The sequence below is a fragment of the Globicephala melas genome, chromosome 11 (genome assembly GCF_963455315.2).
Source record: "Globicephala melas chromosome 11, mGloMel1.2, whole genome shotgun sequence".
Classification (NCBI taxonomy): domain Eukaryota; kingdom Metazoa; phylum Chordata; class Mammalia; order Artiodactyla; family Delphinidae; genus Globicephala; species Globicephala melas.
Genome location: NC_083324.2, coordinates 37760701 through 37788604, shown reverse-complemented (window position 1 = coordinate 37788604; position 27904 = coordinate 37760701). Strand labels below are relative to the sequence as shown.

Below are 27904 nucleotides of genomic sequence, written 5' to 3'. Positions count from 1 at the left end.
TTCACTGTTTATACCATGAAGGATATAGACTTGGACTGCCAAGGGCCTTTCCAGCTATGAGGGCCTCTGAGGACCTGGTACCAAGCACTGATAAATGAAGAAAAAAAAAAAGGCTGACAAATAAGCCCCAGTTCTGGCCAGACCCCTCCTTGGGGGTCCCACAATGCCCATATGTCTTCCATCATACTCCTCCGATGCCTGTGTATCCCCATCAGTGCCTGCGTGCCCTAATCAAGGACTTCACTGCTCTGTCTATAATTTCCCAGCAGACTTTTCTTTCTCTGAGGCAGGGACAATGCTGGTTTTTTCCATCCCAGTGGCCCTAGTACCCAGCTCTTGGTAATTATTTGGTGAATAAACAAAAGAATGAATGAATGTCTAGCTGCACAGCCACTCAAAGGCATGAGACAGGGGCTCGATAATGCCTGGTTATCATGACACTCTCTCACCTCCATGCTTTTGCACCTGATGCTCCCTCTGCCTGGAATGCCATTCTCCTCCTCCTCTGCCTGGACAATTGTCTCCTGCCTCTTAATGCCCGGCTCAGTTGCACTCTGTGCTGGGCCTCTTCCTGCGTAGCCTCTCACAGCCATGGTTACCGTAGGGCAGGCGTCAGTCTGGTTTACAAGGCTGGCCATCTTGGGCCAGGTTCTCTTGAGGTCACAGTGGGGTTTGATTCCTCCTGTGTCCCCCCTGGGGCCAGAGCTGGGTCTGTGGGGGCTGAGGGCACAGCCGACCTCTGAGAGCTTCTCAGATTGAGCAGCTCGACAGGAGCTGCTGAAACAAATCCAGAAATACCCCTGGAGGGTAGAGGGGAGTGGGGAGGGGTAAGAAGACAGGAGGCAGGGCCAGAGGGACAGACAGGAGAGGAGAGAGTCCCGGGACGGCGGCGGGGGACAAAGTGCTGCAGCTGGTAATAGAGGCCGGGCTGAGACCTTTATTTCTCCTGTAGGCCGGCCACCTCTGTGCGTGAGGCCCAGAGGGAAAAAGTTTCTCCTCCCCATGACGTTACGACCATGAGCTCAGAGGCTCCATTGTGGGGAGACCCTGGATACACCTGCTGATTTGGCATTCCTCACCATGGGCCTCAGGGAGCCCCTTTCGAGGGGAGAGCAGACAAGAATGGGGGTGCACTGCAAACCCCAACCCTCTGTCCTGGACCCCATGGGTGTTGCAGGGGAGTATGGGGGAGACACTACACAAGCAGTAGGACCATGTCAGACTTAGATGGGCTCTTGGGAGACCTGGGTCCAAGGTGTAGCTGGTGAGTCTAGGGCAAGTCCCTCTTCCCTTCTATGCCTCAATTTCCCCATCTGTAAAATAAGATATTCATCCTGGGCCTGCCTGCCTGTTGGTGCAGTGGTGCGGGGACTGGAGAGAGAAATGAGAAGGCTGTGACGGGGCTGCGTACCAGGAGTGACAAGGGCTTTCTAGGCAGGAATGTGTATGTGCGTGTGTGTCTACCCGCTACACACAGATAGATATCACATGTGGGCAAGCATGGGCCAAGACACACACTTATACATGTATTACCTGCACGAGTGTGTGCACGACTAACTGTAGGCACTCACGTCAGGGCCTGGGCCTTGAGTGTGCTCCTGTGGTTGTAGACCGGGAGATGGGACATGGGCACATGGTTTTATACACACACACACATTTGTGGGTGCCTGAAGCACACCCACACAAGTGCCTACAAGTGAGATGGGCCATGTTGGTGCAGTAGAAACCTCGAGTTGGTAGAGCTCTCTACTCCCTTCCTACCCCAGCTCTTCCGACTCTTCCAGCACACACCACACACGTCTCTTACACCCCCATGCACACAGGCTCTGCCCCAGAGAGTCCCGGCATCACCCCACTGGCCATACACATGGGCGTGCATATCCATCCAGTACCATCCCTGATGTGCACATGGGGCATGTTCCAGCCAGACACAACCCTCCATGAGCAGACACATATTCCACTTGTCTTTTGGCCTTGGGTGGGTCCCCCCATCATTGCTGTGAACTCCAAAGGGCACTTGGAGTTTCTCTTTTGCCGACACCAGCAGTTTCTCAGGGTGGCCTGTGGCTGGGCAACCCAGGAAGATGCAGCACTGCCTGCCGTGCCCACCCTGCTTGTCTCACCATCTGCACAGAGGCCCTGCTGGGCACAGGCTGGTGTCTGCAGAGCTTGGGGGATGCTCCTGCCCACTCAGGCTCCCAGCAGGGGCACGGGAGACCCCACTGATGCTCAGGAAGCTGTGTCCCTGGCGGGGAGATGGGGCTCCACCCTGAGCCAGGAGGAAGGGCTGTCTCCTCCTTCTCACTGCCTTCACTCCTGCTCACGCTCCAGGTTTGCATTTGTGGAGGGGGGCAGGGGTGCTTACACATGCCCCTGGCCTCCATGCTGTGATGGTCCTCTGACACCCCATTACACATCCTCACATTACTTGTCTACCCTCTGCCTTCCATCTGGACCACAAGGTCTCAGAAGGCAGGACCAGGTTTGCCTCTGTCACTGTGAAGTTCCCAGCAGCCAGCACAGGGCCTGGCGTACAGTAGACACAGGTGTGTACTTGGGGAATGAATGCATGAGTGGAGCCTGGCATGACAGGTTCAGGGAGCATTGAGATGTGTTGTGATGGGAGGAAAAGCCCTCCATCCCTATCTGTATCATCTTTGGAACTGAATGGGTCCTGTGGAGAAGCAAGGCAGGAGGAGACGGCAGTGAGAGGCAGGACCATACTTTTGCTCCTATTAGCCGGAAGAGGCTATACCACCCCTCATCCCCCTGGCCCGTGGGGCATGCACAGGCTCCTCTCCTAAGGTCACCCCTACTCTGCCATCCCAGAGCCACAGAGCATCTGTAGGGGAAGTGGGCACTGCCTGGGGGCTGGGTCAGGCCACAACACAGGCACTGGCACACAGCAGGTGCTCAACATATGCTGTAAAGTGAGTAATACCCGTCTTACTCAAGAGGCTGCCAGGGCTTCCGGTGCCTGGGGTCTAGATCCCTGTGCCTGGGGTTCGAGGCCTCCCACTGCCATTTCTACTTTGCTGGCCCTGCACTGCCCCCACCTGCAACCAGTCCCTGCTCAGCGCCCCTTCCTGCCTTTGCTTATGTTGTATCCCCATCTGGCCTGCCCACCCCTTCTCCCAGCCAATTCCCCAAATCCTGCCATGGCCCCACCCACCACTGTGGGGATGTCTCCCTGAGTGTTCCCAGGGTCGGTTGGCGTGGCTCCAGGTCTGTGAAGCAGGACACATGCAGGGAGTGTCAGGAGGGTGCTGAGGGCAGCCCAGGAGGCGAGTGTCCTAGCCCCTCAATGCCCTCATCGCAGCCCCTTCTCTGGGGCATCCTGATGACCCCATGAAGGCCAGTGGTGTCCCCTGCCACTGCTGCAGGCTGGAGGGGGAGAATGAGGTGAGAGGGTGTGGGGTGGGCCCCATGGAGGCGCAGGCCCTGCTAGCGATGTCCCTGCTCCTCCCCTGGCTCGGGTCTGGTTGGAATCCCTTTGCGTTTGGGGGCTAGGTGGGAGCCTGGCCTCTGGAGGTGGGAGAGGTACAACCTGCTGTGGCAGCATCTCAGGATGGGACGTGGGGGTGTGTCTGGAGGAGGCAGTGAGTTTATGGGAGGCTTTCTGGGCTGGGCCTGGAAGCCCTAAGATGGAGGCCCTCACCTGCAAACAAGCTGGGAGGTGACAGGAACATGGAGTTGGGGATTCAGTGTCTCCTGGGCAAGGGAGGACTTACGGACAAGGAGGTCTAAAATTTCTCTAGAGGTGGAGCCAAGGAAAGGGTTCAGCAAGACGGATCATGGTCTGACACAAGGAAGAACTTCCAGATATTAAGAGGGCTCCAACTCTGAGATGGGAACCTGAGGACATGGGCATCTCCCTCCAGAATCAGGGCGAGGCTAATGGGCTGATGCCTGGGGCACGGGGGACAGGCCAGCCCGTCTCCAGCCCCCTAATTAGAGAAGCTGTTCTGGTTCCCTGACATCAGGGATCTGTGTCCTCAGCATCCCTCGGGCCCTGATCTTGTGAATCAGGACCTAAACTTGTACCCCTGAACTGAACTGGGAATTTGACATATGAAGCACCTGTGACCCAGTTGGTGACCCTGAGGCCCATGACACAACCCAGGGCTGCAGCTCACCTGATGAGTAACCCTGTGGGACACTTCCCCGACCTGCGACCAACAGAGCTCACAGCACTCTCACAGGAAAACAGGGGTACCTTCTACGTACTGCAATTAGGCATGTGCCGTCGTAGTCTTGAATGATTCTGTGGGATGTGGTAGGAGTGCACAAAGGGCCCTTGGGAGCTGGTGCCATTCCTCAAGTCTGGCTGCGGCACCCAGGGTTGGAGCCCTCAGAAATGCCTCCCTTGGCAGAGCTGGGAAGCCAGGGAGGGTGACACAGGGCAGGGGGCAGCCAGTAGCCTCCTCTGGGCCAGGCCTTGGTTCTCCTGGGTCCCCCATGGAGACCCAGGAAGGCCTGGCCTCCACTGCTTGCCCTCTGCCCCCTTCCCCCATCTCTCCTTCTAATAGGAAAATCACAGGGAAGCAAACCTTGGGGGGAGAAAGGAGAATGTTTTTAATTAAAAGTTTAAGAGAATTCACAACCCGAGGGAGGCAAAGCAAGAGAAGGCAGGGAGACAGTGGGGGTCGGGCACAAGGGAAAGTAGGCCACACCAACTGAGGGCTCTGAGCCCAATCCTTCCAGCCGCCCAGAGTCTACCGCTGCAGCAGGTTCTGAGCCACTGAGAGCTCTCAGTGCAGGTGAGGCCTCGGAACCCTCTGGTTTTCCATCTGGGAATGGGTGGGGGAGGTGGGGGCAGCGGGCTCAGCAGAGATGGCTCCCTCTGTGCTGCTCCCTCTGCTTGGCCCTACCTCTGGGGCCAGGGAGGGAGGATGTTCTGCTCCCAGGGATGAAGTTGAGGCCTGGTACCCCACCGGTACCTCCCTGGCTGGAGCTGTCATGCTGGGTCAAGGACAAGGCCTGGGCCACACGTGACCCACTGGGGGTCTCCACATGTGCCCTGTCCACAGTCCACTGTTCCAACAGCCCCCATCTCACAGCTGGACCAGATCCTGGCTGGGGTGGGTGAGTGGCAGTGTGTGGGGGCTTGGGGTAACCCACCCTCTGTGTGACCTTGTCTAATGGGGGACAGTGGGCAGATAGGTAATAACGAAAGATCACTGGGGTTCTTATTAACCAAGTGTTTGCTGCACACCTGGGGCTCAGTCCGTCCATGTATGGCCACGTGTGCCAAGCAGAGGCCATGTGGCATCCTGCCTCGTTCCTGCCTACTCACCTCCAGCCTGCCTGCCATATACATGTCCACCATGGGCAAAGCCACTCATTAGTCTGAGCCCAGCTTGGGCCTCAGCAGTCCCTGGGTGTGAGCAGTAGTGCACAGGTGCCCTCAGGGCAGGGCTTGGTTAGGCCTGCATCATCCTTTCCTCCTGACACAGGAAGGGCTCTGCTCACTGACCTCCATCTGCTCACCAGGCTCTGGGTCTGGGATGTGTGTTGAGGGGGCCTTGTGCATGTATCGGTGCCTGTGGGGGGCCCTGTGTGCAGGGAGGGGGCAGGGCCAGAGCTGACCCATGAGGTGTCCCCATGCCTAGAAATCTTCCCCGTCCCTGTCCACTCCTACCGTTTACTGGGAGAAGGAAAAAGCAAGGGGAAAATATGACAGATGCAATATTTTGCAAAATGAGCTAATTACACAGCAGTCACCCAGGGAGATGAGATTAGCAGAAGAATATTTGATAAAAGGAGGCCTAGGTATGCACATGGGTGGTGGGGAAAGGCCCGTGTCATCATTGGGAGATTGTGGAGCTCTCTCTATCTCACACACACACACACACACACACACACACACACGCTCACACTCATGTGCTCCTCCACTACTACCCTCTCCCCAACAAGCTTGTATCTTTGGGTTGGGGCTTGCGCTTGTGGTGGGGGTCCTGCAGGTGAACATTGGAGACTCAGAGGGTCTCAGTCCTGCTCCCCTACCCCAACCTAATCCAGCAGCCATAATGGACTCTGCGTGTTCTTCCATCCCCACCCCCAGGGCCCCTTCACGCTGTTCCCTTTCTCAGAATGCTCTTCCCTGCCCTCTGAGAGGCAAATTTCTCCATCCCCCCAGCCTCAGCCTCAGTGCCACTTCTCTGTGCTTCCAGGTAACTGGGATGCTTTTCCATGAAATCCCAAAGTGAGGTCAAGGGACGGGGGTCTTCCCTGTGGCCCAAGCCCCCTCCCTGTAACAGCGATAACCCCATGGCACGCACATGTTTATGAGCTGGCCAACTCACACCTCAGACGATCCTCTCGGCAATCCCGCCGGGTGGACTCTTATCACCCCATTTTTTTTATTTGGCGGTATGCGGGCCTCTCACCGTTGTGGCACTCCCCCTGCGGAGCACAGGCTCCGGACGCGCAGGCTCAGCGGCCATGGTTCACGGGCCCAGCCGCTCCGCGGCATGTGGGATCTTCCCGGACCGGGGCACGAACCCGTGTCCCCTGCATCGGCAGGCGGACTCTCAACCACTGCACCACCAGGGAAGCCCGACCCCCATTTTATAGATAAGGAAATTGAGACTCAGAGAAGGGAAATCACCAGCAAAGGCTGTGCAGCTGATGCATCAGTGCTGTAGCTGAGACCTCACTCAGCTCTTCTGCCTCTTGATCCAGCTGCATGGTTCATGCCTCAGAGACCTCTTGTCTCCTGGGTGAGTCACCCTCAAAGGCTCATTTCTGGAAAACCTACTGATGAAGTGGGTGGGGGTCTCATTCAGAAGTAAGGTTTAAAGGTTCAGCTCTGCCATGTGGCCGACCAGGCCCCCAGGTGGTGGGACAGCCTTGGTTGAAGGGTGGGAACCCGAGTTCTCCCCAGGCTCAGGGCAAGTCGCTCCCCCTCTCTGACCTCTGTTCCCCTGTCTGTCTCTGACAGGCACCCCTCAGTACCAGCCACCAGCTAAAGGCTGCTCATCTCTGGCCTCCCCAGAACTGTGGCTCCCCCACCTTCCCACGCCCGCACAGTTCACACATGGATGTCAGCTTGCCTGGCTCAGGCCCCCTGAGTCCTCTCCTGGAGTTCTGATCCCCTGCCTGGACCCTGTCTCACTGCCTGTCCATCTGCCAGACTGTTCAGGCCTCCTCTCCTCTGACACTTCTGGATCTGATAACTGGGACCCCAGGGAGGAGAGGGCTGGTGCTGGGACCGGGGAGGTCAAAGGGATTCTCCATAGGGGGTGGAGAAGCCCCAAACTTAGCCTTCAATGGCTTGAAGGCTGACTCTGCCAGGAAGTCCTCCTGAGCCGTGCCAAGGGGAGACTGTGCTGGCCCATCCTAAGTCCCGTTCCCTGCCTGGGGCTGCCTTTGCTGCTTCCAAACACCTGCCCAGCCCAGGCCTGGCAGTCCTGGGGGTGAATGGGAGCTGCCCACTCACCCACCCACCCCAACCGGCCAGGAAGGGGCTGGAGCCTAGGCACCCGGGCAGCTGGTGGATGGGGCCTTGTAACCTTGGCTCTCTTGATAACTAGGCTCCAGCTGGTGTTGACACAGCAAACATGCTGCAACTCCCATTCGCCGAGGCATAGAGTGGGCAAACAGAGGACGGCTGGAACAAAGGGCCTGGCAACCGTGACCAGCCTCTCAAACAAGGGCCCCAAGGCCTGTGCCAGGAGGCAGGAAGCATCAAGCAGCCTGGACATTGTGGCCCACAGAGGTAGGAGCTGGGGACTGGCCCTTGATGAGGCGATCAGAGAGGGGAGGATTGGCACGAGGTCCTACAGTCGAGGCTTGGCCCACATGTGGGGCGGAGCTGAAGGAGCACAGGTCAGTCTTGTCCGTTGGGGCCTAACCCACATCATACCCCCATGAGCGTCCCTTGCTCAGTTGGTGTCACCAAGGCCTGGGCATAAACTCTGATGACAGATCTGTGAGGCTATGTTTGTTGTTCTACTGTACAGGCAGGAAAACCGAGGCTCAGAGGATGTGAGTTGCCAAGGGCTCGGTGCCACTCAAGTGTAGCGTGGGGGCCACAGCACTGCAGAGGGTGAGGCCCCTAATTCTTGGCCACCTCTTGGTCACATGTATTATGTGCCATGTTGCACCTTTCTGAGGGGGACTCTTGGCCAGAGGTCCTTTTGGGGGTGGTGTAAGGTCAGGACTGTGCAGGTTGTGGTCACTAGGTGAGGTCTCAGCTAGACTCCAAGGAACGACACCTGCGCTGGGCACAGCCCATTCCCACCTCTGCCTCAAGGCCCACCTCACGGTGCATCTGTGCACACGCTCTGCAGAGCCGGGCCAGCAGCGAGGCCCTCTGCCAGCACATGCACGCAGACGCCCGAACATGCCAACACGCACACACTCTCTCTACCTCTGGTCTTTGTGCTTTGCTGTGCTTTCTGCCTTGGACCCTCTTCCTTACTCTCCTCTGCCTGGCTGTGTCTCCAGTAACCCTCCCCTCCCCCCAAAGTCCCCTAGGCCTGGTCAATATCCACGGGCTCACCACCCCGGCTCCATACATTGTGGCACGGGTCACATCACTGTCACCTTGAGCAAACTGTATTCCTCAAGAGAGGCGCCCTGCAGGTACACTGTCCTTGTACCTAGTAATCTAGGATGGCACTTGTACACAGCAGGTGCTCAGCACTCAGTAAACAGAGGCTGAAGGAAGCAAAGGACACCTGAGGCACTGGTATCCCATGACATGATGAGCCAAGGTCGACCTTGGGGGCCCCTGCCCAGGGTCACCATGGTACTGGGGGCTGGTCCAGCCTTCAGGTGTGGGCTTAGAGAGCTGAGGGATCCATGAGGGGCTTGAGGGCCTTCTCAGCACCCCAGAGCCCCCCACCCTGGGGCTAGGTCCAAGGCACTGTGCTCTCCCCACCAGCACCCCCATGACTCACTTCTTCTGCCACAGCAGAGGCACTGCTCACTGTGTATTTTAAGCCACAGAAAATGGGCTGAGAGAGGTGACTGGCTGCTCCCAGGACTGCCTGTATAGCGAAGGGGCCAGGCTTGCAGATACAGCGACCACTTCAGAACTCAGGCGATGAGCCCTGCCCCCTGCCTTTGTCACCTTCCCATCCTCTCTCCCCACCAGTGGAAACAGTTATGCACAGGCTGCACCTTCCTGGCTCCCTTCCCAGCCCACAACCCTTATCTCAGCAGATTCAGCCTGAGTCACTTCTGCTCCCTCTCACTGTTAGGCCAGGGCTTAGTGCCTTCCTTCTTCCCTTTCTCCAGCTTTGGAAATCCCGGGCATCCCCCACCCCAACCTTCCAAGGCTCAGCTCAAACGCCACCTCCTCCAGGCTGTCTTCTTAGACTTGCCCCTCCCATGTCAGCTGTTCTGCACACTGACCTCGTAGCTTGTTGTCTGTCTCCTCGAAGTCTAAGATCCTGGAGGGCCACTGGCTTACCCTGCCTTAGATGCACACTACCTCCCCCAGTCCTTGTACACAAGGATTTCAGAACAAAGGGCCAGACGCTATTAAAACTCAATTAAATTTCTCACTTCTCTGATCCTGAATTAGACTGGCTTGTCCCTGTGGCACCTGCAGGCCCTTTACTCTGCTTCCTAGCATCTGCCCCCCATTGCCAGCTAGGACTCCCAGGGAGGTGGACAGAAGCAGGAGAGGATCCTCCCTCAGTGCAGGCCTCTGGGGAGTGGAGTCCAGTGAATCACCCTTGGTCCCAGGGTTCATTTTCTCCATTTGGCCAAACCCACCCCCCATGCGCTAGATTCCCCCTCCTGTGGTGGGCAGGGTACAGGGGTATGAAAAAGGGAACTCACGGCAGTGATTCCCAGCCTGCATCTGTAGCCCTCTCCATCCCAGCCACCCTCACCAGCTGTTCCCCAGGGTCCTCCAGTCAAGGTCCTGCCCTTAGGCCCTTGCTAGTGCTCTGCCCTCTGCCTGGCAGACCCTCACCTTTTCCCTTCCCAACCCTGGGCTTCTTCCTCTTTGCCCCAGCCAGCATGGTTCTGCTTTCTCCCAATCCCTGGGAGCTCTGGGAAGGGTGGGCACACAGGCTCAGGAGCCAGGGGAGCAGGGGGAATCGTGACCTTGTCTTGGCCAGGCAGTGGCTGGGCTGGCATTGTCTCTGAGCCTCTGTTTCCTCATCTGTAAAACAGGAATTCTGCCCCACAGTGAGTGGAGAAAGGCACCACGCCTAGGGTCAGGCTGGGAGCAGAGAAGGTTTGCTTAACAACTGAGTGAGCAAGTGAATGACAGGGAGACTAACTGCTGCTCCCAGGGGATGCACGTGGCATCATGAGCAGGGCCATCGGGCAGGAGAGGCTCAGACACCCCCCCCTTGGGGTGAGACTTGGGCCTGAGGTGCCTCAGCCACGCATCCCACAGGTGGTGGGCGCTGTCGGTCAGGGTAAGCAAGATGCCTGATGTGGCTGCAGTCAGCCTTTCCCCCTGACCTTCAGTCATGGGGGAGAACTGAGCAGCAGGGTGGGTGGGTGGGTGTAAGGCTGATCCACCAGGCTCTGTGGGCCTCAGGGACATCGCACTCCAGGCTCCTAGACCCTTCGTTCGGCTATAGTGGATGTGAGGAATGACCACAGCTCTTCTGACCCCTCCTGAGGCCCCTGCACCTTGGAGGAGGAGCCAGGAGAGGGGCCTGCTCCACATGGGCAATCCCGGGACCAGGGAAGTCCAGCCCCAAACCCACAGCTCAGCCCTTCCTGACCCCCACTAGCTCGGGCAGGTGGGCAAAGAGGAGGGAATGACATATCTTCCCTGAGGATCCTCGGCCACTCCCTAGCCGCGCTCCTCCTGCATTGTCTTCCTCGTTGTTCCAGGGAGACCAGCTCCCTGTCCTGCCAGCTCAGCCCGGGGGACTTCGAGGGGTCTCTGGGTTCTCAGCCACCTGGCAGGGATGCAGGAAGGGGAGGCCGTCCCACATGCATGTCCACCAGCTGCTGGGAGTAGCATCTTTACTCAAAGCTCATGATGAGCCCCAGGACCCTGGGGTGTATGGAGAGTGGACCCAGGCAGGCAGGCTCCTCCAAGGGGCTCCCTCTGACCCCGATTCCTGAGTGGTCGCTCTCAGGCAGGGGTGCCCAAGGGCTCCCACACAATCAGCACTCAGTGGATGCCCGTTCACTAATTCAACACTCCCCCATCCCTGGGGGCCCCAGCTGGCTCCTCTGGGTGGCAGTGGCACCTTGCCAGGATGCGGAGACGCTGTTTGGGTGAGGGGAGAATAATCAGCCGTAAACGCTGCAATCAGGGAGAAAAGGCTGCTCAGGCCCTCAGCGCCCACGCGCACGCCTAATTGGCTCCACGTGTCTGCAGCTCCTTTCAAGAGCAGGAAAGTGGAAGGGTCAAGATCTCTTAATGTTCGTAATGGAGAGGGGGCAGAAGCCACCGCCAGCCCCACATAAACACCTTTTAATTGCCCAGAGAAGGGTGGGTGGAGGCAGCCAATGCTAGAGAATTCCCTGCCTGTCTGTCCACCATTAGTGTGCCGTTTAGAGCTTCCCTGGTCTGGAGTCAGACACCAGAGGCTGACCTCCAGCCAGGGCCTGGAGCCACAGCCCTGGCATCCGTTCTACAAATGTTCATGAGGCTCCTACTCTGGGCCAGGCCTTGGCAGCAGGTGATACCCCTGGCCATGTCTTCCCAGGGCCGATCTACTTGTCCAACCCCCATCAACGAATGCATCTGTGGACTCAGCTTTGAACTTGCCTCCAGCTGCCCCCAATGCTGAACTTTTCCCCCAAATCCTTGATGCCTCCTCCAGGCAGCCCCAAGCTTGCTATTACCCCCTTGAACTGAAGGGATCTTCCTCCTGCTAAGCCTGCTCTATTCTGTCTGTACCTCTCTGAGGTCCCCAATGTCCCCCTGCTTATGGGGCTTCTATTTAATATGGCTGCATCTCTCTGTCCCATTAGACCTGTGGTTCTCAACCAAAGGGCACTGTGCCCCCAGGGGACATCTGGAAACATTTGGAGACATTTTTGGTTCTTATAACTGAGGGAGTGGTGTACTACTGGCATCTAGCAGGTAGAGGGCAAGGATGCTGCTTAACATCCTACGATGCATAGGGCAGCCCCCCACAACAAAGAATTATCCTGCTTAAAATGTCAATAGTTCCAACACTGAGAAATACTGCATTAGGCGAAGCCTGAGAAAGGAAGCAGCGAGTAAGTGGGAGCTAGGCAGAACGTTCTCCCTCCTGACTGGGGTGGGGTGGGGGGCTCTGTCCCACAGCCCTGGCCCCTTGGCTCTCTCCCTCGCTCATTCCTCCTGCTCCTCTAACACCCAGCCCAGAGCCCAATTCCTGAACGGACCCAGTCACTGCCAACAATGCATCAGTTTAATTGGGTTAAGTGGCCATTAGTGGCAAAAGCAGGGTGGCTGTGTGCAGAAGGGTTTTTAATTTTACTCTTTAAATGATGCTTGCTCCCCAGAGAGGCCACTGATGGTGGGAACGCTGCCCACTGGAGCCCCCAGAACCAGAGCCACAGACATACCTCCCCCTGTCCCATCCATTTGGGCAACATGGGGGTGGGCTGAGAGGGCTGCTCAGTGTCTTGTCTCCACTGCCCAAGGAAGATGCTGCAGGGGTAAAAGGACTTGCTCAAGGTCACTAGGTCATCCCAGAGCAAGCCCCTGCCAGAGGGGACCCATCTTCTCTTCCTTTGGCCCTGTCCCCCTGTGGATAGCAAGTGCCATGTGGCCACTAGCGGTAGCACGGAGGAGGGCAGTGTCGAGGGGCAGTATCTGGGGTTTGGAGCCCAAGTGCCTGGATCTGTAGTCTGGTTTTGCTGTGAGACCTGGGGCCAGTGGTGTAACCTTGCTGGGGCTGTTTCCTCAAATATAAAATGGGGATGAGAGTTGTGTTGTAGGGAGGATTTGCAGAGTTCTGAAGTGTTCTGGCTCATCTTAGGCTGCACACTTGGTAGGCACTCAGAAAGAGGCCAGTAATCGTGGGAAGGAATTATTTCTGCCATTTTAGGGGAAATGTCCTGAGCTCTGAATCTACACTGAATCATCTGCGGACCACTGAAAAATATTGAAGCCCAGCCCCACCCCTACAGAATCTGCTATACTTGGTCTGGGGTGGGGCCTGGGCATCACGATTTAAAAGCCCTGCAGGCGACTCCAATGTGCCAACAGGGTTAAAAACACTACATGGACATAGAGAACAGACTTGAGGACACAGTGTGGGAAAGGGGAAGCTGGGACGAAGTGAGAGAGTAGCATTGACATATATACACTACCAAATGTAAAATGGACGGCTAGCGGGAAGCTGCTGCATAGCACAGGGAGATGAGCTCAATGCTTTGCGACAACCTAGAGGGGTGAGGCTCAAGAGGGAGGGGATATGGGGATATATGTATACATATAGCTGATTCACAACACTGTAGAGCAATTATACTCCAATAAAGATATATAAAAAACAAAACAAAAATACTGCATGAAGGCAAAGGTGCAAAGGCATGGCATCTGGAAGGGTCTTGGCCCCTGGGACAGTGAGAAGTAGCTGAGGTGGAGCATTAGAAACATGGGCATGGTGGGGAGGGCAGAGCTCAGGGGCCAAGGTCTCTGGGTCCTGGATCTCAGCCAGGACTCTTCACTGCCTCTGGCTTATTTGAGGTTGGAGGTGAAAGGGTGTCCCTGAGTTCAGGCTTCTAGCTGCCACACTGATGTCCTTTAAGAACCTGCTCTGGCCTGGCTGCTCTGGCCCTGGGCTTCCCATTCTCCAGGAGCCAAGCCCACTGAGCCACACTGCCCTTGGCCTTGTCCCCTGAGAGCAGGCTGGAATGCCCCACACTGGGGTCACTCCTCACCTCCTCCTCCTATGGCCTCTCCCCCGAGCCACACAGCAGGGGTGCCAGGAATGGTGCTGAAGGTGGCACAACCTTCAGAGACACTGTTTTCACTGTGGCCTTTATAAATGATGACTCCTGGAGCTGTGACACCAGAAGTACTGGGCAGGGACAGTCTCCTGTCCCCATTTTACAGAGGGAGAAACTAAGGCCTGGGATGGGATGTGACTGAGAGCTCCATGAAGATAGGAACAAGGCCTGTCCTTTCCCACTGCATCCCCAGCACCAGCCTGGCACACAGTAGGCCTTTAGTGAATGTTGAAGAATGGATGGAGGAAGGAATACAACCAAGAGATGACTTTTCTGAGAAAGGGGCTCTGAGAGAGGCCCCAGCTAGGAGGACAGGAGAGTCCTGATTTGGGCCCAGCTCTGCCTCCAATGTGCTGTAAGAACTTAGGCATCTCCTGGGACGTCCCTGGTGGCGCAGAGGTTAAGAATCCGCCTGCCTATGCAGGGGACATGGGTTTGAGCCCTGGTCTGGGAAGATCCCACGTGCCGCGGAGCAACTAAGCCCATGAGCCACAACTACTGAGCCTGAGCTCTAGAGCCTGTGAGCCACAACTACTGAACCCATGTGCCACAACTACTGAAGCCCACGTGCCTAGAGCCCATGCTCCGCAACAAGAGAAGCCACTGCAATGAGAAGCCCGCGCACCACAAACAAGAGTAGCTCCCGCTCGCCGCAACTAGAGAAAGCCCGCGCGCAGCAACAAAGACCCAATGCAGCCATAAATAAATAAATAAATAAATAATTTTAAAAAAAGAACTTAGGCACCTCCCTACCCCTCCTGGGACTCAAGACCCTAACAGAGCAGGCCTGGCTCAGAGGACCCATCTGCCTGGATAGCAGAAGTTCCTAGCAGGTTCCCTCCATATTTCCTAAGCTGAGACCCCAGCAGGTTTCCTGGACTTGGGGATGATGGTTGCCTGTGTTGCAAAGTCCCTGACCTGGCCTGCTCTGCCTGATTCTTGGCCTGGAAAAACACTCTGTGTAGCTTGGAGAAACCTGTTACAAACATCTGATTATCCCTGATAAGATGAGACAATGAACTTCCGTCCTGCGCTGCTCAGTTCCCTCCTTGCAAGCCCCACATTAAAATTCCAGACCAGAGCAAGGGGATTTAAGTTGGATTACTGGATGGGGTCTAGGGAGAGAGGGACACTGGAGTGTGGAGGGGTCCAGACCCCCAACATTCCTCCCTCCATATGTACTCAGGCTGCAAACAAATATGGGAAAGGAGAAAAGAGCCAGAACTTGATTAAAAGCAAATTTAAAACATAATTAAGACCAAAGCTCATCTTGAACAATTAGGACCAAGGCAGGAAAAGGACAGTCCTCTCCTTCGCCTAGGGATATGGACAGGAGCATCTTTTGGGCCCGGAGCTGGGGGCACTGCAGTAGGGAAAGCTCACTGGCCAGGAGAGTGCTGGGCTCCATGCACACCTCCGGACTAATGTGGGCAGTCAAGGGCCTGGCTCAGGGTCAGAGTGACCTGGGTTAAAATCCTGGCTCTGCCATATCCTGGCCTAATGCATGGCAGGTCCGAGTCTCAGTGTCTCTCTCAGGGGGCTGCTGTGAGAATGACGTGTGACAGACTCAGCACACGCTGAGCACCTAATCAGTGAGTGCCTTTTCCTATCATTCCTCCCTTGAGAACCAACTGGGTACCAGGCCACGGGTGCCTGGGCTGCAGACTCAGTGGGAAGGAGGCAGACATCTGCACTGCCTCACCGGGCAGAGTCTGCCATGTGGGGTATAGGGAGAGAGTTCAGGTCGGGACCCCGGGCTTTGGGTTCTCCCACCCTCAAGCTGTCAGGGTTGCCTGTTCCTCGAGGAGTGGGGAAAGAAGCTTGGGGAACGACTCCAGCCCTGTGATGCTCAGAGGGGATGGGCAGGGGCTGGGCCCTGGGCTCCATATGGAGAGGGCAGGTCGGGCATCTGTCATTGCCACCACTCAGCACCCCCTGGCAAGGCAACTCGTCCTGAAGCTGGGGTGGGAGGCAGGCCTAAAGGCATGAAGGGTGCTCCTTCCCAAATCTATCAGATGGTTTCGACACAAGTTCAGGGCTGGTGGCCTGTACTTTGTGCCCTGGGCTGGGGAGCGCAGCAAAGCAAGGAAGTAGTGGGCAAATAGGGGGTCTGGAATGAAGCAGGGAGAGAGAGACTAAGAGACAGAGAACAAGAGAAAGGAGGGGAGAGTGTCCAGGTGGTGCCCAGTTCTAGGAAAGGCAAGAAGGTGGAACATGGCGTGCTGGCTACGTGAGGCAAGCAGATGGTTCCTACAACCAGGGGGACATTGTTGGACCCCCACAGGGACGGCCGGCCCAGCTGAAGGCTTGGCTTTGCCTCCTCCCCATGACAGTTCACTCCCCCAACTGTCCCCACCTGTGACTAGGAGATCCCCAAGGTCAGGCTGGGCCCAGCTCTGGGTCCTCCGGCTCCACACTGGGTGGGAGGCCCTCAGGGCCCACCTCCTCTGGTCCCAGGAGGCCAGCCTTTCCCTAGTCCATGATCCCAGGTCACACAGGGGCAGGCAGGGGATCTCAGGGGGACAGTAGGGCCCAGTTCCTGGAGAAGGGGGTCACAGTTCCCTCCCTGGGCCTGGATGTGGTGGGGGTTTGGCTGCTCTGACTTGACCCCGCCAGGCCTCTGGCCCAAGCCTGGGCATGGCATGTGAGGCCCTGCTCATTTAAAAAAAAAATAGCTTTACTGAGATACCGTAATATTCACCCACATAAAGTATACAATTCAGTGGTTTTTTTTAGTGTATTCAGAGTTGTGCAGCCATCACCACAATCTAATTTTAGAATATCTTCATCACCCCAAAAGAAATCCTGTACCCGTTAGCAGACACTCCCTATCCCCTCCCTTCCACCCTAGGCAACTACTAATGCACTTTCCGTTTCTATGGATTTGCCTATTGTGGACATTTCACAGAAATGGGATCACACAATAGGTGGTCTTTTGTGACGAGCTTCTTTCCCTTAGTGTAACGTTTCCACGTTCATCCATGTTGTCATGTGTATCAGTACTTCATTCCTTTTAAATGGACTCATCTCTCTGACACAGGCTTGGGCAACAGCAGTTATGCCTCTGATCTGAGGGAAGCTTGAACCCCCCTCCTTTCTTTACTGCACAACTTGCCCAGGGCACCTTACATCTCCAGAAGCCCTTTCCCACCTGCTCTCCCTGGGGGGGTTGAGTACCGGGGTCTGTGGGCTTCAGAGACCTGGTCAGGGTGGCCCAGCAGGTCCTGTAATCTCACAGGACCATGGTGCCTTGGAGCTCACAGGCACACTCAGTATAGATGATGGGCAGACTAAGGCCCAGAGGGAGGTGGAGAAATCGTGGGCAGAATTGGAGCTCCAGCTCCCAGCATCATGTGGCCTTAGCCTTCTCTGCAAGGCATTCAGGGCCCTCCACACTCCGTCCGCCTCAGCCTGCAGCCCACCTTCCTGACAGAAGGGAGAGGTGGGGCCTGCCATCATACCCACACAGGGCCCCCGAGGCCCCAGGTCACCACTCACGCAGCCTACTCCAGATGAAACTATCCTGCTCCTGCCGCAGCTGCCCACAGTCCACGTGGCACATTCTGCCAGTGATGGCCCAGCCCGAATTCAGAGGGCCAGGAGGGCTGTGTGTTCATGGTGGGTGAGGACATTGCCCTCACAGTGCAGGCCACTCTGCCTGGTCTTCTCTCAACCTAAACAACCGCACCTACCTTCAGGGCCTGCACCTTCCTGTCCAGCAGGCTCTCAATGTCCCCCGCCACCTTCTCCACCAACTTCTGAGGCTCATTCTCCTGCACCTCAAACAGATTCCTGTTGTCTTTGTAGATCTGGAAAGAAGCAGAAGCCTGGGGTGAGGCCAGGGTGGTCCCACATTCCCATGTCATGGTGCCCGTATACCCTCTCTGCATAGCTCACCACAGAAAGTCCTCACCCCCACCTCAACCCTGGCTTTGGCCACTGAGAGAGAACAGGGAGGTCTGGGGTTAGGCCCAGTGCTCAGATAGACTTGGAAGAAGTGCAAGGCCATGAGCTCCACAACTTGCACTGGTTGTGTGTGTTTGGTGGGACAAGGTTGTCGCCACCTTCTCTGGGACTCAGGGTTCCTCCTCCAGGGGCCATAAGCAGCATCTCCCTGACCAGCTCAGGGTGGCTAAGAGCAGCAGAGTGGGGAGGGTGGGCTGGATGGGAGGCAGGGTGTCCGGGGGAGATGGAGCGAACAGACACACGTTGTACACCACATACCAACAAGAAGATGCTCTCACGCCCACGTGTGTACATAAACCCACACGCTCACACATGCATCACACACACAGCCACCTCTCCACACAGGCTCAGGAATCCATGCCCCCTTTCGCTGGTGCTCCCTCAGGGCATTTGCGGAAACTACTGCAGGAGCTCTGGGTGCCCCTAGGGGCTCCTCTGTCATTCTGGGCACAGAATATGGGGGCAGGGACCAGGGAGGCAGAGGCATATGGGGGGAATGAATCTGCCCCCTCCTTCTTCCTTGGGGGGGCGGTGGGGTCAGCCTGTGCACACATGCACTTGGGGGTGTAAATCTGACAGTCTGCATCTGCATGTGTGAATGTGTGTGTTATGGCTCAACGCACATCCATCTGTGTGCACGAGCCTGAGTATTGGGGTGGGTGGGGTTAGGGCCACTAGATAAAGCCTGGGGGCTATATGGGAATTGTAGAAGCAGGTTTCTGTGGGCGTCTTTGTTCATGGCTGGGGTCTTGGGTGTGCGCACGTGCATGTGTGTGTGCATGCGTGTGTGCATATGTGTGTGTATGCATTGCACACCCCTGCATGTGCCTCTGAGCCTGAATGAGTCCATGTGTCCATCCAGGTTACCCCAGGAAGTCTGTGCTGCAAGCTGGCTCCTTCACCAGAGGTCACAGGCGAGTCGCCACAACTGAGCTGCTGCCACCAGACTTTGCCATCAGGCTGTGCAGAAGTGGAGGGATGTGCAGAGACACAAAGAGGAGGTGACGAGGAGGAGATAAGGAGGTGGGAGAGGCCGCTGATGAGAGACAGACAGGCAGGGGAGATAAAGTCGGTAGAGTGACAGCCAGATGAGGGGAGATAAAGGCCTCTGGCATCTGACAGAGGGAGGAGGTGGGGGACCAGGTGCCTCCAGAGCCCTTGCTCTGCTGCCCACCCAGCACCTGGCAGTGCAAGGGTTAAAGCACCGCTCAAAGCTGGCTCAGGCAATCTCCTCCTCCCACCGCCCCCCATCCCTCCGGCATCTCTTTTCTTTTTGTCCTTCTCTTGGAACAAAATAATTTGTGGTGAAGTCGCTCCTTCCCACAGAGAAGCAGCGATTACAGGGCGAGTCGCAGGCCTGGCTACACGGCCAGGGAGGATGGAGGCCCCAAGTGGGCACCAGGCCAGGCTGTTCCCTGGGCCCCCCAGGGCCTGCCTCAGGACAGAGGCCCCCGGATGGAAGACAGCGTTGGAGGCTGAGGCCAAGGAGGGGTCAGACCCTGGGGATCACTGAGAAATGCAGGGAGCCTGGTGCCTGGTGCCCACAGTTGGGGAAACCGAGGTTCAGAAATAGGAGAGGACAGGTCAAGGCCACACGACTGTGAGTGGAAAAACCAGTCACCCATCCTCCCTGACACCTTCTTCCCAGGTTTCAAGACATTAAAAATACACCCTTTCCCAATCTTGGACCATTGCCCCTGGGTGTGTTGAGGCCTCGTCTCAGCCACATCGGCTGAAACCTCGGCTGAGCACACCGTGGCCCACTGGCGTCAGCAGGGGGCGCAGCCACCTGGCTTCTCAGGGCAGGGGATAAAGTTTCCATAACTGACTCCCCTGTCAAGGTCATTCCCAAGTGCCCCAATCAGGGCTGTCCATAGTGGCGGCAGCCCCAGTATTGGAAGCTGGACCATGCAGCCTCCTGACAACTCTCCTTAGGGAACCTGGGGGTCCCTCCCCTTTGGGTCCAGGATGCCCGTTGCAACCTGGCATGGTGACTGAACCAGGGCTCAGGGGCTGCAGAGGGAGAGGGTTTCCAGGTGGCAGGGTCACACCCGAGGACCCTGACAGTTGATGCAAGGGCTTGGAAGCAGGGACCCTGCTAAGAAATACCCCATCTCTGAACCTCAGTGTCCGATCTATTAAATGAGAGAACGGCAGTCCTCCCCTCACAGGCGGACCAAGGACCAAAAGATTCATGCCACGAGGAGCCTATACTATTGTCACTACTGCTATTGTTTAGGATCACCAGAATTCTGCAGAAGGAATCACAGTCCCCTCCCTGCCTCCACTCTCTCCTGGCTAGATCTGCACTCTTAGGATCCAAAGTCATTGGCTCCCATTCCTGGGCAGGCAGCCTTGGTCTCCCTGGGTCTGTCCCCCTCCAGCCCCACCCAGGGATTCCTTGGACAGCACCCCCTCCATCAGCTATCCTGTCTTTGTCCCCAGCACCTTGGCCTCGGCCCTGGTGGTGATAACAGGGGAGCCTAGATACAGGGACACCATGGATAGTGTACAGCTATGGCCAGCTCCCTTCCATCTCTCCCCAGGCAGCAGGACTGTGTGCAGTGGACCCTCAGCCAACGCATATGCCCAATTCCATGTTCAGGAGCAGAGCTCTGGAGCCAGTGTGACCTAGGTCTGACTCCACCACTTTTGCCTGCAGGTGTGCTGTCCCTTGGAGCCTGGGGCTGCATCTGCCATGCTTTCTTCCTGGGTCTACCCAAAGACCCACCATGACATCCTTCTGCTGGGCCCTGGTGCCAGCATTCGAGGCCTCTCCAGCTCACTGACCTGGCACTTGCATGCAGGCCTCTGGGTCCCTAGCCCATGCTGATTCCCACTGCTGCACCTTTGCTTATGCTGTGCCTACTTCCCCTCCGCCTTTCCCCGCTTATCTAAATCCTCCCTAGAGCGAGGGTAGGGAAATGGGCTAGAAGAAGCTTCTGGTGAGATGAGGGCAGAATTCCAGAACTGCAGAGGCTGGTTGAGCTACTAGCCAAGCCTGTCCCCCAATCCCAAATGAGCCCTTGAGATGTAACAGCCCTCGATCCTTCCATGCCAGGTGCCTCACCCCTCTCAACATTCCCCCTGACCTGCTCCAGTTGTCCCTGTCCCCTGGGCTGGGGCCCTGAGCTGAACACTGTGTCCCAGAGATCCAAATGACACAGCCCAGCAGATGGTCCCACCCTGGGGGATAGGTCATCTCTCCACTGATGTGGTCCTGGGAGGTGCTTTCCACCTGCAGGTCCAGGAAGAAGCCCAGGAGAGCCCAGGGCAGCTCCAGGGCATAGCCAAGGCTGGTTCCCCTCAACCCCAGCCTCTAGCCTTGGTCCCTGGGGTCAGCTTGGAAGCAACAGGAAGGCCAGGGTGCACCGGGGGCAGGACCTCAACAACCACAGCAGGACTGCATGCCCGCTGGTGTCCTCGGCCCAGAGAGGCAATTGGAAAAACCCAATGGCCCCCACAGCAGCGCAGCCTGCGTGGCCCCCGGCTCTGCACAGGCAGACGGACCAAGGAGAGAAACGGGAGCCCACAGGTCTACAGGTTGTGACAGCTCCATGGCAGCCATGAGAGAGGAGATGGGGAATGGTAGTGGCACAGGGCAGCAGACTAGGGGAGAGGCTGGCTGGAGCCAGGTGGACACGTGGGGTAGGGCAGGAGACACAGCGACAGAGGGGCTGAGGAACAGGGAGAGCAGCGGTAGCTGAGGCCCCGAGGGATAATTCAGGAGACCGTTTGCAGCTCCTCGTTCCCAGGAGTTCCTGGCTCCCCCATCCTGTACCGTATACCTATGGCCAGTGCTTGCCCGGGCATCCTCCTCCCCTTGAAGGCACCCCCTACCAGTTATCAAGACCTGTCCTTCCATGTCTCTCATCTCCCCCCCACCCACTTCCTGTAACGCCCCCCCGCCCCCCCCCCCCCCGGCAGTGTTGGCCCCATCCCAACCCTCTCTCAGCTCTAGTAATTCTTTTGTTAGGCAGCATGTCTGGCCAACCTGCCTTTTGGCCTCGGAATTTCCAGGGCCTGTGGGGGCCAAGGCCTCGTCAGGGGCCCCAGGCCCTCTGCCTAGCCTCCTGCTTCCATAGCTGTCCCTACATAACGGGGAGGTGAGCATGGAGGACACTTGGAGGAACAGTTACCTTGGACAGGAAGCTTGGATGCTTGATGCTTGCAGGGGCAGATGGAGCCAGCTTCATCCTCACAGCTCTAAACAGTTCTGACTGGGAGGGGAATAAGGTCTGAGGCACCTGAACATAGAGACAGCCACCAGAGGAGACAAAAGGCCCCAGAACCAGTGACCTGGACAGGCCCCCATCAGACTGTTGAGGCATTTTGCTAAGTCCCAGAAGGTCGGCAGCAGTGGGGTCTGGACCTAAGCCAGCACCTAACCTGCCCAGGGAGAGGAGGAAGGTGGGAGAAATGGAGACGAAAAGGAGGGCAAGGACAGCAAGGGAGAGGAGGGGGAAGGAGGGAAGAGGGACTGTGGAGGCTGCAGATACAGCCCTGTTTGCCAAGTGATGGCTCTAGCCACCCAAGGGCAGGTGCTTCACAAACTTGACCTCGCTGATGTACAACCCTTGAGGAAGGACCGCTCTGATCACACCCGTTTAGCAGATGGGACACTGAGGGCCAGAGAGGATATGTTACACGGCAGAGCTCAGATAAGAATAGTCTGTCTTATCCAAAGTGTTTGCTTTAGGTCACAGTCTGTGCAGTTCTCTTCCCTGCATTTGTCCCCAAACTTGAAGGTGAGGCACAGGGTATCAGCTGGGAATCTGGGGGGCCTGAAAGGGGCCTGGGGGAACCAGAGTGATGCTGAAAGCCTGAGGCCTGTGGAAGGCAGGAGGGCCATTCTGGAGGGGAGGAGGGGGAGGACCAGCAGAACCAGCCTGATCAACTAACCAACCACCCAACCCTGGGAGTAAAAACAGGCACACGTGCGAGGCTCCTCTCTGCAGCGAAGGTGAACGGGCCCTAATCTCTGGAAAATTAAATCAGAAAGAAAATGGAACGAGAAAGATTTGATGCAGGCTGGGCCCTGCTGCCGCCGGTCTCCTCAAAGGCCCAAGCTCAGCTGGGGGTTCATCTGGGTGCTTCAGCATCCTGCCCCCTTCCCCTGCCCAGGGTGCTGAGCAGGGCACAGGAAGGGTGGGGGGAGCTGAACCCCATGATATGACTTTCCTGGGGGATTTGCTCTTCTCCAGCCCCCTTTAGCCATGTCTCAGTGCCTGGTCCCTGGTATTGAAAGGAGCAGCTGGTAGGGGTTTTAACTGCCCAGCCCTCATGTCAACAGGTCCCTAGAGATGGTGGGCTGGCCTCCCTAGGCCGGCCTGCATGGGCAAGCACTGGAGTGGCCACAGGATCTGGAGACAAGGGCCAGCTGCTAAAAGGGGTACACTTGTGCCAGGGATCAGGGGAGCCTTAAGTGGGAGGATAGGGGGCTCATGGTGGCCCAGAGATCCTAAGCTGGGCCAAGAGGGAGGTGGAGGGATGGAGGGACTGGTAGTGACAAGCTCAGGGACCCCAGTCAGTCAGGGCAATGCTGGCCCCTGCCCTCCCGCCAGGCTGCTGCCCCTGTCTCCTGCCTTCGTGGGGAAAATCAAGGGTATTGACATAGCTGCTAATAATCACCCTCGAAGACCACAGGGTGGATGGAGTAGCCTGGTACCTGCAGACCCTCCCACTGAGAGCACTCAGGTCAGATCCAGGACAGGCTGCACATCCTGGATGCTCCCCACACCCAACCAACCTTGAGCCCCACAGCCCCGTTCCTTTGGGGCCACTCACAGCAGGTGCACGAAAACCCTGACCCCGCTGCTCTAGGGACACACCAGGCCCTGGACTGTGTGTGTGGCAGAAAGTTACCTGGGGCAGGGGTGTGGCTCTTCTCTGGCCCACCTGGTGTGGGGCTTACAGTAGGACAAGGGCAAGGGGTCCCCAGAGCCCTCAGAGCACACAGTTGGCACACAGGCAGTGGGTTATGGGCCACTCGGCTGCATGCTTCATCAGCTGCTGACAATCACCAGCTGCCACGTTAGGGTCCCACGTGGCCATGCCACCCTGCCACCATCCTGTGGTGGGTTGGCTCCACAGTTAGTTAGCTGTATGTGGTGTCACGTCACAAGCAGGGTTTGTATATTGTGATGCTGGTTGTCACATTATTAATAACTAACCTTCATATTGAACAGGGATTTACTAGAATGAACACTCTGTTTAGAGAGGGTCACAGATGCCTACCCAGGCCATTACAATGTGGCCCATGATGGGCTGTGACACAGGACACAAAGGCAGTGTTGGCCTGGCTGTCAGGAGCAGATAAGGATGTGGCCCTCCTGGGTTGGTGGCCCATAAATGGCCCCATCTCCTCCCTACCCCCACCCCATGTCCTTACATCCCCACTGGGGCACTCATGTTCATGCCACAGGATCTTGTTGGGGTCTCTTGAGGCTGGGGAAGCAGAGATGGACCAGACCTTGTCCCTGCCCTCCTGGGACTCACCACCAGAGGGGACAGATGTCTATTTGGACTGCTAATGGCAGAGGGGTGGCAGTGGGGAGAGGAGTGCAGGAGACATGTGGGAGTGAGACTGGCCTGCTTGGGGAGGGCGGGGGCTGGGAGTGTGAAGGAAAAGACTGAGATGGCTTTTCAGGGGAGAGGCCATCTAAGCAGAGTTTGAAAGGCTGGGCAGGAGTTTGCCAGACATGGGGGTGACTGGAGTATAAGGGACTCTAGGCAGGAGTAATGGCAGGTGCCCTTGGGCTGGGGGGAGGGAATGGACTGCTCAGTGGCAGGAGCACAGGGGCTTGTGGGGGGCAGAAGGGAAGCTGGGGGGACAGGTTCTGAAAGGCAGGGAGGTAGATACCCAGGTGGCTGGGGGTGGAGTGGGGGGTGGTCCTCAGGGACGGAGGGGGTGTAGCCTAGATCACAAGGTGGGAAGGCCCTGGTGGCTCTATGGCCACTTGGCCCCTAAGAGGAAGCTGCTAGGAGTTTTCACCAGCAGATTCCCTTTGAAAAACTCACAGGGGCACAAAGCCCCCACCTCCACCCCCAGCAACGCCTCCCTGTTTTTAAAGTTAAAGTTTAGTTGACTGTCATCCATTACCGCAATTAGTACATTATGTCTAATTATGCAATTAGTGTAAAAAGTGCACTTGCTGCTGAGAATGGGAAATTACGCAGCCTCGTTACACTGTAAAATCCATGTCATAAAAAGGCTCAATCCCTTGTTTTTCAAAAGACACACAACCCAGTACAAAACAATAAACCAAATCCTCCCAGTTGAGCTAGGGCCAGTCTGTGCCAACCTCTCTGCACTTGCCCCATGCAGACCCCCCACCTCTGCAAGGCCCTGTCCCACGCTGGCCCTGGGGCAAGGTAATGACCCACCACAAGGGAGCGCTGATGCGTGGCCCACTCCTAGGCGTGGTCAGTTTGCTCCTCTGAAACAGACGTGAATTTCTAAACTGACTTTAAAACCGTGGCAATCCTGATTATCCACCTGTTATTCCAGACCTGATTGGAACGTGGCCTCTAGTATTAAGGCTTGTATATATTAGGTGAGAGTGTCCTGGCCTCTACCCAGCTCCGAGAGTGAGAGGCAAGGTTCCTGAGGGCAGTACTCTGAGGTTCCTGATGGTGCCTGTGGGGAGAGAGGCATATTCCAGCTCAGAGGAAACTGGAGGAACTTTCTCACACTCGAGGCTCTCAAACTCTTAAGAGCATAGTCTGGATAGATAGTGAGCCCCCCATCACAGGAAATATGCAAGCCCACCTGTCAGAGATGCTGAGAAGGGATTCACTCACGGTCACCCTGCACAGTAGCTGGACTCCAGGCTGCCATCATTAAATAACAGTATTCCCATGGCTGTGTGCCTACATGAAGCTTGCAGTCTGTGATTCTATCTTCCCCAGGTTCTGGCTCCCTTGGTGGTCAAGGGACTATTTGGGGACAGGTGGGAGGGGAGAAAGGAATCTGACAGGGGTGTCTCCCTCCCACATGGGTGACAATGCCAGATGGCCAAGTCCACGGGAGCTGGGGACGGGGCACACTCTCGTGTACTTCAAAAGCAAATGCTTCACCGTCAGGTCTCCATCACCCACCACCCAGCTCCAAGGTCAGAAGTTAAGGCTCAAGCATGGGCTGCTTAGTGGCTACCTAAGAAGCCCCCTCTCTGAGCCCCTTCTTTCAAGTTCCCAACACTCCTTGAGTCCAGGGTGCTTGACCCAGGCCTGGTGGTGGGGCGGTGCAGTGTCACGAGGACTCCTTCCCAGCCAAAAGTCTGCCCTGACCTCATGGGGAAGGTGCATGCAGCTCCTGCAGCTGCCACTGCCAAGCTCAGACAAGGCATTCCCAGAGCAGAGAAACTGAGATGTGGAGCCCCCAGCATCCCGGGGCCCCTGGGGCACTCGGAGCCCTGCAACAGCTCCCACCTGCAATGTGCACACCATCAGTCCTGGGTGTCCTGAGGTGTCGGTGCTGTGTACACCCCAGTGGGAAGCACTTTCTGAGAAGGAAGCCAGATTTTGGGGAGGGACAGGGGCCTGGACCCCACTAGAGGGATACCTGTTGCCTACACTCAACAGGGTCCCTGGACAGTCCCGGCCTTCACGCCTTTGTCTACTCAGGGAATCCTGGACAGCAGGGGAACTGTGTCATGGCCCGGCCAGGTGGACCTGCCATGGAGACTCTCAGGGCCCCCTGTCCTCTTGATTTACTCCAGGATGGCATGAGGATTGGGGAGGGGGTGAGCCCAAAGTGAATCAAACTACAGGCGAGATCTGGGGGCCCCTGCTTGCTCCCCCTCCCTGATCTGGGAGCCGCCGGCTGTTGAGGCAGCTGGGAGGGAAGCTGTGCCCAGCATGCCAGCTGGCACGGGGGAGTGTGAGTAAACATACCCGCACTTTCCCAACTCACAGAAGTCGCTGGGTGTCGCCGGCTGGTGTGGGCGCCCATGTTTACGGGAAACAGATTGTTTGTGCCTGTGTCTGGGCCCCCTCACCGCCCACCCTGGCTCGGCTCCCTCCTGCTGCCTCCCCACCCAGTGGCCCTGCCTTCCTTCCCTCAGGACTCCTCAGCCTCTCAATGGCAGAAGGACGAGGATGGTGATGACAGGCACCCCCAGGCCCATGTGGTCAGACAGGGCTCAGTGCATAACCCACTGAGTCATCCTCATAACAACCCTAAAAGGCAGGTACAATCACTGCCCTCACTTTACAGCTGAAGAAAGCAAGGCTCTGGCAGGCGGGGGAAATGGCTGGAGACTGTAGGCAGTGAGTGGAGGAGCTGTGACACCAGAATCCTCAGACCCCTGTCATCAGTTCCAGGCTCCAGGGTCCCTCAGTCTCACGCCCCCCCAGACAAGCCCAGTCTGCCCTTTACCTGGGTCACTACCTTGAGCAGCCCTGGCCCAGCGTGGTCCTAGACACAGACCCTGCCCACTCTCTGACACGACAGCTCCAGGAGCGAGTCCAGGGCCTGGGCACTGGCCTGCCATCTGGCCTCTTCAACCCCTTCACCTCTGAGTCTCTGTCTTCGGCTCTGTAAGGCCTGGTCTCTCCACTCTCAGGAGCGAGTGCTGGCAGGGTGGGGTGAGGGCTCTGGGAGCCAGGGCGGACAGAGGCTCCAGCAGACCCCCGGTGGGCCAACGAGGGCTCCTACTCATTTCACAGAGCCGGCTGTTATCAAGATCTCATCTAAGATGACTGTCCTTCAGCCCAGAGCTGGCAGAAATTTACCCCCATAAACACCCTCATGATATGGATTTGAGGCTGCGCCTGAGGCACTGTTCCAAAGGCCAGGGAGCAAAGGACAAAGTCGGCTTCCTCTGCCCGCGTCACCTCCATTCCACCCCTCCTAGCACTGATAGCCCAGCGTGGGCAACCCTCTTCAGGGGCTGGGGTAGGGCTCTCAGGGACTCCACAGTGGCCAGAAACCAACCTTTCCTCAAGAGTCCCCAGGGAGGTTTCCTGGGTGGGGGGGCCTCATCAGATTTTTCTTCATCCATCTCCCTCCCTTAGCTGTGACAAAGGCACCAGGAGGGCGCCCTTCTTATCTCACAGA

At 57.0% G+C, this 27904-nt stretch overlaps 1 protein-coding gene across 7 annotated transcripts in view; it reads right to left on the bottom strand.

Moving 5' to 3' along the window:
• The window catches only part of CACNA2D2 (calcium voltage-gated channel auxiliary subunit alpha2delta 2), a 139669-nt gene that overhangs the window by 54092 nt on the left and 57673 nt on the right, over positions 1-27904 (bottom strand). For all 7 annotated transcript variants that reach the window (XM_060307585.1, XM_060307586.1, XM_060307587.2 and 4 more), the window contains exon 3: positions 17571-17687. In XM_060307585.1, the coding sequence (XP_060163568.1) occupies positions 17571-17687 (117 nt within the window). The remainder of the gene's footprint in view (positions 1-17570; positions 17688-27904) is intronic.